The 12,923-nt window shown below is 51.6% G+C and overlaps 1 protein-coding gene across 1 annotated transcript; it reads right to left on the bottom strand.

The window, feature by feature from the left end:
* Positions 1-8,528: 8,528 nt before the first annotated feature.
* On the bottom strand, positions 8,529-10,919 carry AVPR1B (arginine vasopressin receptor 1B). Its single transcript, XM_005885284.2, has 2 exons — positions 9,849-10,919; positions 8,529-8,912 (listed from the first exon to the last, which is right to left on the bottom strand). Exons 1-2 carry the CDS (start codon positions 10,786-10,788, stop codon positions 8,581-8,583), a joined length of 1,272 nt encoding a protein of 423 aa, XP_005885346.1. The 5' UTR covers positions 10,789-10,919; the 3' UTR covers positions 8,529-8,580.
* Between the last annotated feature and the right edge of the window lie 2,004 nt (positions 10,920-12,923).

Raw genomic sequence — 12,923 nt, 5'->3', positions numbered from 1 at the left:
ACAAGAACAACTTCCCAAATTTAATCTAATAAAATCTAATATCCATTCCTGGTTTGTTGTTTCCTTTTTAACCAATCCTATATAATAAAAGGGTAATGTGTAGACGGCAGAATGACTGGTCGCTATAACACGCACTGACCAGCAGGGGGCAGATGCTCAACGCAGGAGCTTCCCCCAGCCCACAGGGCCTGATCGCTGGATTGGGGCCTGCAGGCCAACCTCTTGGTCCCTTCCCCCGGCCAGCAGGCTCTGATTGCCTGATAGGGAACAGGGAACCGGAGGTGGGTGGTGGCAGACATGACCAGCGCCAGGCCAAGGCCCCCGCCCCGCCGGCCACCCCACACACAGAGGGCCACTGGCGGTGGAGGGCGGGGCCGGAGAGCTGGTGGGAATGGCCAACCTCTGGGTCCCTCCCCTGGTCAGCAGGCTCCAGTTGCCTGATGGCAAACAGGGACCTGGGGGTGGGTGGCGGTGGGGGGCATGGCTGGCTGCGGGCAGCTGGGGAAGATGGCCCTGATTACAGGCCAGGCCTAGGGACCAGACCTGAGCAGAATTTCGTGCGCCAGGCCTCTAGTTATGAATAAAAGGACACTTCCTTAACTTGATTAAGAATAGCTTATCTGAAATCAGTAGATGCATGATATTTAACTGTAAGGTCCTAGGCATAGTCCTATTAGATCATGAACAAAGTAAGAATCCCCACAAACCTGCTATTTCCTTCGTTATCTAAAATCATTCTAGAAGTTCTAAGCAGTTCGATTAAACACCTGACAAAAATAAGGGCTATAAATTTTGGAAAGGAGGATGAAATTTGTCATTGTTTGCAGATACCCTAGTCCTAGAAAACCTCAGAGAATTAACTTAAAATGATTTAAAATTGATTGCATGCAGTAAGCAGTGACTAGAGAAATATGCAACAAACTTTCCTCAACAGTTAATTAAGACAGGAATTTTTAAAAAAAACGTTCACCATAGCTAAACATCTCCCAAAGGGGAAACCCTAGGAATACTCTTAGCCAAATTCAAACTCCAGATGAGTGGTGTTCAGATCTTAGAGATGATTTATGAACTTGCTCCCTCTGCTGGCTGAAAATGACTTTCTAGCCCTGGTACTGGGAGCAGTGGGTGGCTTTCCTAGTCCCAGGTTCCTCTTTTCCCCAAGAAACCGAAGAAATGGTTCTGGCTTGGCTTCTATGGCTTGAAATATTTGCTAATCTATATGTCCCTTCACCTTAGCCTGCCATTGTTGCTCTTTCCTGCTGGATTTGAATGTTTGTGCCCCCCCCCCCAGCTTCATATGTAGAAATCCTAACCTCCAAGGTGATGGCATTAGGAGATGGGGCCTTTGGGAGGTAATTAGGTGATGAGGGTGATTCCCTTGTGAATGAAATTAGTGCTCTTATAAAAGAGATCCCACAGAGCAGTTCAATCCCACAGAGCTCCCTAACCATATATATAATTGTTTTCAGAGAGGAAGGGAGAGGGAGAGAGAAATAGAAACATCAATGATGGGAGAGAATCACTGATTGGCTGCCTCCTACATGCCCCCTACTGGGGATCGAGCCCACAACCTGAGCATGTGCCCTTGACTGGAATCAAACCCCGGGACCCTTTAGTCCACAGGCCGACTCTATCCACTGAGCCAACCTGCCTAGGGCAGCCCTTCTGTCTTGTAAGGATACCATGAGCAGTCCACAGCCTGGAGAGGGCCCTCACTAACCATGCTGACACCTTAATTTTGGATTTCCAGCCTCCAAAACTGTGAGAAACAAACTTCTGTTGTTTATAAGCCACCCGGTCTGTGGCATTTGTTACGGCAGCCAGGATGGACGAAGATATCTCCCTAGAAAGCTTTTCTTAATGGAGAAATGGAGATTCTATTGATTAGAGGGTCAGAATGAGGAATAAACACTGACAACAACACTGTCTTTGCATCCAGAAGCAAAACTGTACTTCTTATTGATCTCTTTTGAAAAGAAAAAATACACACACACAACAAACAAACAGAACGACAGAAAACTGAAGAGGTTCAGACATGTACCATGCAGCCAAAAGAGACTGCCTAGGGACACTGTGAGACAGTTCCCACGCCAGGAGAGGGGACGGCAGCAGCCGCAGAGTCACGCAGGTAGAGCGCCTGCTTTCTGCAGAATGTGGACAGGCCCTGGGGGTGGGGAGGAGCATACGTAAAACGGAGACTGAGCAGCTGTGCGGGTGGGGTCACAGCGGGCATGACCTAGTTGTGACGACAGGCAGAAACACGTGCAAAGTCACACGTGGCAGAGGGGAATTAACAGAGCAGTGAGACCAGAGCCTATCAGTGTTAGGCAAAGTCGGTGCAAGAGTGTTAGGATTAGGTGGACCTAATCAGAGAAAACAGCCCAGAGAGAGGTGCTTCTGAACTCAGCTCAGAAAGAAGGGTGGGCCCTAACTGGTTTGGCTCCGTGGATAGAGCATCGGCCTGTGGACTGAAGAGTCCCGGGTTTGATTCCGATCGAGGGCACATGCCCAGGTTGCAGGCTCAGTCCCCAGTGGGGGGATGTGCAGGAGGCAGCCGATCAATGATTCTCTCTCATCATTGTTGTTGCTATCTCTCTCTCCCTCTCCTTCCTCTCACATGTATATTGGTTGTGGGTATATCCCCAGCAGAGGGTGTGCAGGAGGTAGCTGATCAATGTTTCTCTCTCATAGATGTTTCTAACTCTCTATCCCTCTCCCTTCCTCTCTGTAAAAAAAAAAAAATTAATAAAATATATTAAATAAAAAAAAAGAAGGGTGGAAATCTATTGATGGGAGAAGACGCAGAAGAAAAGGGGGCAGGCCTGACTGGATGCAGGCTCTCTAAACTGCATGGGGAAATGTCCGTGCCTGGGCTCAGAGACAGTGGGGAGACTTGGATCAGGGAGTTGTTGTCAAAGAGAACAGAGACCTGAACGTCAGCGACCATATGATTACGGTCTCTAATGAACTCCGCTATGATTGGCTTCAAAAGTAGGACATTTTAGAGCCAATAAATATATCGTGGAGTTTAACATTAGCACCCACCCCGATTGCTTATAAAGGGCAGGCATTCTTGGGGAGAGTTGCTCAAGAAGCAAGTTGAAAGTGTGGCTCCAAGTGACTTACAGAGGTTTGATTGACGGTCGATGGTGCAGATGACACCTCAGATGCCCCGGTAAGTAGAGAGAAGGACTCGTTTCATGTCCTGAGGAGTTTGGGCCAAGAAGCTGATGACTGGAGACAGCTAACAATTTGAACTGCTGCTCAAAGTCATTGCTAGCCGGCCATGTGGCCAGAAATAAAACGGCCTTTTGCTTAGGAGACTTCTGAGAGCTTAGAAGGTTAGCTGCCTAAATGTGAACGGTCGCTTGTGTAGTGTCTAGCACAGCGAAGTCACTTTCTCCCGTGTGCTATGTCATCAGGACCTGCAGGGAACAGTCATGCTGCCCCACTCACACTGGGTTCCTCTGTGGGTGAGAACTGGATGGAAACCTCTCCAAAACTATCCTACAACAAGATACAGAGAAGCTGACTTGCTACTGGCAACCAGGTGGTAGTTGATTACATGATAATAATAAACTGGGAATAAACCATATACCAGAATAAACAGTATACCAGAATAAAGTCGACCTGTCTTCAATAAATTCTTTTTTAAAATATATTTTTATTGATTTCAGAGAGGAAAGGAGAGGGGAAAGAGCATACAAACATCAATGATGAGAGAGAATCATTGATCGGCTGCCTCCTGCATGCCCCATACTGGGGATCAAGCCAGCAACCCTGGCATGTGCCCTTGACCATACAGTTCCTCATGTTGTGGTGACCCCCAACCATAAAATTATTTTCGTTGCTACTTCATAACTGTAATTTTGCTACTGTTATGAATCGTAATGTAAATATCTGATATGCAGGATGTATTTTCATTGTTACAAATTGAACATAATTAAAGCATAGTGATTAATCACAAAAACAATATGTAATGATATATGTGTTTTCCGATGGTCTTAGGCGACCCCTGTGAAAGGGCCGTTCGACCCCCAAAGGGGTCGCGACCCACAGGTTGAGAACCGCTGCTCTATCCACTGAGCAAAACCAGCTAGGGCTCTTCAATAAATTCTTTTTTTTTCTTTTTATCCTTTATTTTCTTTCTTTTTTTAAATTAAATCTTTATTGTTCAGTTCAATACATTCTTATTCTAAAGGAGCAACGACCCAAATGCCCACCATAGAACTTCAGCAGAATTCCATGAGGGACACTGGCTTATTGGCCAACAAGATCCAATAGGGTGAGGAGGTATTTTATGCCCAACATCAGTGGGGTTTTTGCTCTTGGGATCAGGACAGGTTTCTGGGTCCAGGGGGGGCTCTCAAGAGGCCTTCCACACCAAGCCCCCAGCCTCGAAACCGAACACATTATAGTAACTCCATCTTATCTGGGTTTATAGTTTTGTTTTTTGTTTTGAGGTCCCACTGGCTCGCTTAAACACTCACTCTTTCAGGCAGGAATTTCTAGACTCAGTCTTTCACCGCTTGCTCTTTGCCCTTCCTTGCCACATACACCCTCCCTGAGCTTTGAGGGAAAGAAGCATGTGTCCAGGTACCTCAGGAGAACTGGGTCAAATGAGAGACCAAGACTCTAGAACTTTAGGGAAAGTCCCTATGGCCTTCGAGCTGGGAGGCTGGTGACTTTCCCAGCCTACCCCAAGGTCATTGCTGTTTCAAACCCACTTTCAGCTCCACACTGCCACCGTGTGGCTCCACGGAAAATTGCACTCTTGTTTCTTTTTTTTTCTTCTTAAACTGGGTGAAGGGGCTCCAGGAAGGTGGCTCCCCACACCTCAACCTTCCCCTTGCCCATGCCCTGCTCAAGGAGATCAAAATTTTAATTTAATTTGCCTATACCATTATCACTGTCACTGGGAAACAAAGATGCCTAGAAATTTCCTGGCTGCTAAGGGATTTTATTGGTGAACTTCAACTACATTTCTGGGTTCCCGACCCAGGAGTGAGCTGCTGCAGCGTAGGCTGAGTTTATAGCCTCTTAAAAGACCTATTTATATACAAAGCACTTCTGTAAAATTATTGGCCTATACCAAACAACATAAAAAGTCACCCTGAGAAACCCCGACAGTCAACCTGTTACCCACCTCCTGCCATCGTCTGCCCTGCCCCCTAACGAGTTCTAAGGGACTAAGTACTGTATTTCACAGAGTTAGCCTTCTGGGGTCAGCTGCCAAAACTGAGATTCACCCAGCCCTGTTCAGGTGGCTCAGTTGGTTGGCGCATCATTCATACACCAAAATGCTGTGGGTTTAATTCCCAGTCAGGGCACATACCTCGGTTGTAGGTTTGATCCCTGGTCGGGATGTGTACAGGATGTAACCGATCAATGTTTCTCTCACATCAGTTTCTCTCTCTCACTCTCTCTCTCAAAATCAATTTTTAAAAAAAATAAGATTGGCCCAGACAGCACAGAACCTCCTCGCTTCCCACCGAGACCCACCTCCTCGAACCCTGTCCAAGGCCCTGTGCTGTGCCAGAATGTCTGTGAGAACTTCCCACACATTCTGCCAAAGCTGTCACTCATAGATGCAGACAAGTTCTACCTGGATGGGCCAGTGATTCAACTTGGCTGGAATTGATACATATTCTGCTACAGATTTGCCCTTTTTGCCCACATTGACCAAAACCATTATCTGAAGGATCTGTATGGATCCTAAAAAGCATTGTCTCCGACCATGGGGCATGCCAGCATGTATATGTCTGTTGTAGACTAATGACTCCTTCCAAAATTATCCATATTGTAATCCTCAGAACTTGGAATATATTATCTTACTAGAGGCCCTGTGCACGAATTCGTGCATGGGTGGGGTCTGGCCCACCCGCCCCACTTGGGGCCAATTAGGCCTGGCTGGCCAGGGGGAGGGGCCATGGGTGGTTGGCCTACTGGCCCTGCCCCCTGGTCGAACTCCCAGTTGAGGGGACAATTTGCATATTAGCCTTTTATTATATAGGATTACATAGGATGTGGCAAAAGAGGCTTTGCAGGTGTAGTTAAGTTGAGGATCTTCAGATGGGGAGAGTATCCTGGATTATCCAGGTGGGACCAATATAATCACAAGAGTTCTTATAAGACGGTGGTTCTCAACCTTGGCTGCACATTAGAATCACCTGGGAGTCTTTTTAAAATCCTGATTTCTGGGCCTCATCCTCCGGAAATTCTGTTTCTTTGTTACTAATGTTGTGGCTCCACCCCATAACAAAGAAACAGAATTTCCGGAGGATGAGGCCCAGAAATCAGGATTTTAAAAAGATTCCCAGGTGATTCTAATGTGCAGCCAAGGTTGAGAACCACTGGTCTACAGTCTCCCAACCCCTCTGACAAGGTGGCATTTTTATTTCTTTGTAACAGATAAGGAACTGTTGCTCGGAGAGATTAGATAACTTGCCCAAGTTTGTACAGTAGAAAAGGGGTGAGATCAGGACTCAAATCCATAGCCTTGGGGTACGAGGCTATGGATTTCTGTTTCCCATTCATTATGATGAGCAAAGATATTCATTGTTTTTATTATGGGCACTAGGGTCAGGTACTTTGGTCTGAAGGAAGCGGGCGGAGGAACAACTTCAACAGCTCAGACTGGCATGGGAGGCTCCTAAGATCCACCGGGGTGGATGGACCGGGAAGAAGGGGTTGGTGTCAGGGACCCACCTGGGCAGCAGAGTGCAGTGAAGACACTGTGGGTCCTGTTCCTAGAGTCTTTGCCCCACCCTCCTAGGCCCTGTGTCCCACCCTCCAGTTCTCTAGCACTGAAGGGCTGGAATGCTTTGCTCACTCACAACACTCAGCTTAGTTTTTTTCTTTTAAAGAAACCTAGGGCGTCTTCTCAAAGCTGAGTGGCCTCCTAAACGTGTATCCCCAAAGCCACGGTCATTCCTCAAAGCCTCCCTAGGAGAGGAGGGCAGATCGAACCTGTTTCCTAGAGCTGCTCTCAGGAGCTCCTAATTAGATGAGCCATCTCTTAAAATCTAAGATTGGATAGTATAGAGCTCATGGGTTTACAAGCCTCCTATCCATCCACAGTCCTATTTGACCCCCACAGCTGAGAGGGCAAGCATTTCACCTATGTTGGTCCTCAGTGGTTGGCATGGTGATGGGACCAGAACCCAGTTCTCCTGACTTTTTAGCTGATGCTCTTTCTACCGTCAAGGCCATCTCTGAGATTAGAATCAGAATTAGGGCAGGAAAGCTACCCCATGACATAAGCCCCACTGGAGATAACTCAGGGCAAAGCCCCAGATTCTACCTGCTCTGCCGTCTCTCCCAGCATCGGCATCACAGGATTGAGGGCAAAAATGGACAGAATGGCCATGAAAGGACCACAGTCACCAAAACTGAGTCAGATTATAAATGTCATTGTCATGAAAATCCAACAATTCTTCTAGAGCCTGTTGGTTAGAGCCCTTTGTGTTTCTCCGTTGTAATGTCATTTCCAGTCTTGCAAAGTCATGAAAGGTCAGAGCTGAGAAAGACCTTAGAGTGCATCTCTGTTCTACAGGCGAGGAGATCGAGGCCCCGAGAGGTGACTTGCCCAAGGTCGTATGGTGACCTGAAGGCAGAGATGAGTGTTAAATCCTGGGCTCCTGCTTGAGCACAGCACGTATACATTCTCGTGGGAGCTCTGATGAGCCTCAAGTAAATCCAGAGCCATGATCCATCACACTTCTCAAAGGACGTCTCCTCCGTGCAGCCCCAGAGGAAGGAGCTGTCTGGATGCTGGGAGCAGGGGGGAGAGCAACCCTCCCTGCTGTCTCTGAGGTTTCCTCCATTCTTAATTCGATCATGACCATTATCATCCCCTCCTCGCCACCCACCTTTTTCTCACCCTCACCCTCAGTGGGTAATACCACTGAAAATACACAACACTTCGCCCCCATCCTATAAAGGGGGGTGGGTGTGTGGGGAGAAAAGGAACTTGAATTTGCAGAGTACCTGGTGCTGTACTAAATATTATATCCCTTTCCAGTGGACACGTGGGCATAGCAGGCGAAGTGCCCAGACCCATTCATTTGTCTTTATCAAACAATCCTCCCTCTACAAAAAATTAAAATGTTTTAAATTTAAAAATCCAGGATCCACATAGGGTCTTCCTGGTAGTTTTTCACTTCTCATCTCTCCTGGTCGGGCTGGGCGTGCTGATCAGGTGAGGTTGGGAACAAGTAGCCACGTAGGAGACCAGCCTCTGAGTTCCAGCCACCCGTGGAGCCCCAGGCAGGGCCGTCCTAGGCCTGCCCCAGATCTGGGCACCACATCATCCACGTGGGTGTGGTCCCCAGACACCCTGTGAATACGGCAGGATCAGGGAGCCCACAGTTTGATTCTCCCTGACTCCCAGCATGTGAGATTGGGAGCAACTGAGGGTAGGCCAGGCGCCCAGGGTAGCCGTTCTGGCCTTTTCACACGGCCTCAAACTGGGCTCCCCTAACTCCAGCCCTGACCCTCCCAGCATTTGCACCCAGTGCTGAGCTGCGCAGACACCCTCCTATAGACCCGTGGGCAGTGCCAGGCTCCAGGGAGTGTTCCCTAAAAGATGTCCATCTCAGTGATGCCTTCCCCGTCCACCTGCTCTGAGCCCTTCAGTGGCCCTTCAGGCCCAGGCCTCCCACCGAGGCTGGGGCTGAGGCTGAGGGTGGGCGGGCAGCTGGAGCGGGTCAGCAGCAGCGTGGTGCGGCGGCTGGAGAAGCTGCCGTGAGAGAGCTGCCTGCGCATCTGGGGCCGAGGACCCCCACAGCAGGCCAGATGGCGTAGGGGGTGCGGCCACAGGTGGCTGTTGAAGCCCATGTAGATCCAGGGGTTGCAGCAGCTGCTGAGGTTGCCCAGCAGCATGGAGATGGTGAAAGCCACATTGGTTGAATCTGCCAAGAGAGAAGCCGAGAAGCCTTAGACGGACAGCTGGGAGGGGCCTGGGAAAGAATCCAGGCCTCGCTGAACAGAGGGGGAAACTGAGAGCTAGAACGGAGAAGGGACTGACAGGGGTTTTTTCGTTAGGGGGGAGCACAGCTGAGACTTGAACCTGGGACCCCCAACTCCAGAGTCTTACCTCTCTGGTTTTTTTTGTAACTACAGGGTTTGCTCCAAGTTGACCTCAGAGGTGGACAGGAGCAGCCCAAATAGGAGACACTGTCTTTGTTCCAAACCTAGACCTTGAATTTTCTACTGAAGGCAGAACTAGGATAAGGTGACTTTCGTAGAACATGCAGGGAACATAACCATGACTTTAGGCCAAGTCCGGGTACCCCCATTCTCATTGATGTCATAGATTAGGGTGCACACTGGCTCCTGGATTCTGCCCTTGACCCCTCAGAGGCAGTCCCACTCATTCTGTCATAGGCACCTGCTGTGTCCTGGCAACAACTCAGCCAGCTGTCGGGGCCGGAGCAAGGAGACAGGCAGCCTCTGACAAAGACCCAGGGACAGGAAGCCAGGAGCCCAGTGTGCTGTGGGGGCAAACTGGGTGGACTGGAGAGTAAGTTTAAGGAAATGGATCTCAGCCCAGCTAAAAGGGCCCCAAAGGGCTTCCATTTTTCCGAGGGAGCACATGGCTTATAACATAACACTCGACTGTACTCCTTGCTCAGAGAGGTACGTGCTGAGTAGAAAAATCACTCTACACAGGTGAGGGACATGGGATTGAGGGACAGGCTCATGGTGGTGGACACTGCAGGCAGGCAGGAAAGGGCACCCTGGGAGGCACTGTGGCGCTGTCCTAATCCTCCTGCTCGCCCTTCCCTGCTCTTCTCCACTTGCCCCAACCTCCTTCCCGCCCCCCCACATCCCGACCACACACTTGCCTTCATTCGGGGCGTTCTTGTCCCACACAGTCCACATCTGGACGCTGAAAAAGGGGGCCCAGCAGGCGATGTAGGCCAGCACAATGATGAAGGTCATCTTCACGGTTCTGATCTTGGCCCGAGAGATAGTGCTGATACTGCTGACCCGAGAGGGCAGCCCCCTGGTGGCTGCAGCTGGGCCCGAGGGTGAGGCCCTGTCCCGAGTCCTGCTGCCCCCTCCTTCCACCCTCCAGGTCTGTGTCTTGACTTTTAGGTTCTTACAAATCTCGTAGCAGATGAGGCTGTAGCAGGCTGTGAGCATGGCCACGGGCAGGATGAAGATGGCCAAGGCAGTCCAGGTGATGTAGGCCCGTGGCCCCCAAGGGAAGCGAAAGTCTGCCCAGCAGTCCAACACCCCCGAGCCCTGGATTACTTCCCGCAGAGAAAAAATGAAGACTTGAGGGAGGCTGAGGATGGCAGCCAACAGCCAGGGAGCGGCGATGAGCGGGTAGGCAGACTGGCTGGGCTGCTGGAGGCTGCGCAGGGGGTGACACACGGCCAGGTAGCGGTCCAGGGTCATGGCCAGCAGCATGTAGGTGGAAGCGAACATGCTGAGCGCCTGCAGGTACTTGACGGCCCGGCAGACGAGGTCGGGGCCCTGGAAGCGGTAGGTGATGTCCCACAGCAGCTGGGGCAGCACCTGGAAGAGCGCCACGCCCAGGTCGGTCAGGGCCAGGTGCCGCACAAACAGGTGCATGCGGGCGCGCTGGCGGCCCTGCTGGCCCAGGCTCAGCAGCACAGCCAGGTTGCCCCCTGTCGCCAGCACCAGGACCACGGCCAGGACCCCGATCTCCACCTTGGCCAGCTCCTCATCCCGGCCCAGCCAGGGTGTGGTGGCATTGGGGGCCGAGAGGGTGCCCCCGGGAATGGGGTCAGCAGCCCAGTGCGGCCCAGAATCCATGGTGGGAGTTTGCTGGGAGGGAAGGGGGACAGGAGAGGGACGGGTGGAGAGTGGGGTGCAAGGAGAAGTTTAGGGATGAACGGGAGTTTGATAGAGAGAAAGAAGGGCAGGATGGCAGGGGAAAGGCTCCAGTAGAGGATAAGGATAGAGAGAAGGAAGGGGCAGGAGATAAGGAAGAGCTGTGGATCCCAGACGGGAGGGGAAACCTAGGAGCGAAGAGCAGGGGGTGTCAGGAAGGGAAGAATGGAAGAAGCTGTGCAGGGTGAGGCTTCTGGAAGGACAAGAAGGCTTGGGGAGCTGCACCAGCCCCGAATCCACCCCAAGTTCACTTTCTCCAAGCTTTTCTGGAAGCAGAAAGCAGATAGATGTCCCTAAGTCTGTTTGGAGGCACGGTCAGGGCCATCTGAGTCGCCTGCTGCCAGCGAGGGGCGACAAGCCGCAGCAGCTCAGCGGCTCCCGCAGGCAGGCAGGTTTTATGGGCTGGCGGCCCAGAGGCCAGCGGGTTGGCTCCTGCAGAGGAGGGCGGAGTGAGACTCTGGCCCCCAGCTGGGGGGAGAGAGCGGTCAGCCAGGGAGGGTAAGGGGAGAGGGACAGAGGGGCGGGGGACCAGGGACAAGGAAGGAGAGAGAAGCAGACAACGAAAGCAGTGCTCACTAGCTGACCGGACCCACGGACCCACAGACAGTCAAGCTCATCTACGCTGTATCCTGGAGCCATCGGACTGTCTCCCAAGACAGGTACGCACCTGGGGGTGGGGTGGCCATCGCCCACTCCCCTCCCGTGGGACCCTGCAGATGACAGTGCTGTTGGGCGTGCTGCCTGCCCTGGGCTCTCCTACACCCCGGCAGGGTCCAAAGTCTGCAGGGGTGGCAGGACTGGCAGCGCCCCACACAGAGCCTTGACCCTGGGGAGGACGTCTGCCCACAGACCCCGTGGGAGGCTTAGAGCCATGCAGGGAGGAAGAAAAAGCAGGACGTGTGTGGAGAGAGGGGTGGCGGTGAGGGCAGAGAGGTGGAGTGGAAGCAGCTGGACTTGGGGCCCCAGTGCGCTTGGTGGGAGGGGCTGAAAGGGGAAATTGGGTACCGGAGTCTTCAGGGGAAGGCTTAACCCCTGGCCTCCCAGACCCTTTAAGGGCAATATGCCAACCACAGGCAACCACCCTGTGAGATGGAAAACGGAGTCTGTGACGCTGGATCACAACTAGAAAGCAGTAGATGCAGCACTAGGCCCAGTGCAGTGTGCTCCTCCGAGCCAGACTTAACGGACATCCAGGGGCAGAGGGTAAAAATAACCCCGCCCAGAGGAAGCGCTCCGCTCCGAAGAGAAGGCAGTGTGTGGTGTGATGAGCAGTGCGTGGTGCTGGTGGTGGAAAGCACTTTAGTTTTGGTTCATAGACAAGGTGGATTGTGGGGACTCTCTCCAGAGCAGATTGGTTCATTCCGAGTGGCGACAGCATGGTCCACAGCCCTCAGAAGGGGCAGGTCCGTCATTGTCCCAAGGTCCTCTGGTCTTGCCTTTCAGGCACACTCACCCCCACACCCAGTTAGCCATCGCTTCTTGAAGAGTCCGCCTCCTAAACACCTACAAACTCATTTCCACTTCATCCATTGCCACAGTTCAAGCACTCATCGTTTCTCATCTCAAGTACTAAGCATCTGCCCACAGACCCTGTGGGGGGCTGAGAGCCATGCCGGGAGGAAGGACAAGCAGGACGTGTGTGGAGAGAGGGGTGGTGGTGAGGGCAGAGAGGTGGAGTGGAAGCAGCTGGACTTGGGGCCCCAGTGCGCTTGGCCAAAGGGGGAAATTGTGATGCTCTGCTGCCCAGCTTCATCTCCTGCTCTTTAGGTATTCTTTTTTTATTGTTTTCAGAGAGGAAGGAAGAGGGAGAGAGAGAGAAACATCAATGATGAGAGAGAATCATTGATCTGCTGCTTCCTGCAGACTGTGACCACCTGGTTCATAGATTGAGTCATGCCAGCTGGGCAGGTATTCTTTTATATATATAATGTTTTCATTGATTTTTTTAGAGAGAGAGGAAGAGATAGAGAGGTAGAAACATGGATGATGAGAAACGTCGATTGGCTGCCTCCTGCACGCGCCCCGCCCCCCCCCCCCCCCTGGGGCAAAACAAACAA

This window comes from Myotis brandtii, unplaced genomic scaffold, assembly GCF_000412655.1.
Source record: "Myotis brandtii unplaced genomic scaffold, ASM41265v1 scaffold898, whole genome shotgun sequence".
Lineage (NCBI taxonomy): Eukaryota > Metazoa > Chordata > Mammalia > Chiroptera > Vespertilionidae > Myotis > Myotis brandtii.
Note: the sequence above shows the minus strand (reverse complement) of the source record. Positions and strands in the feature narration are given on the sequence as shown.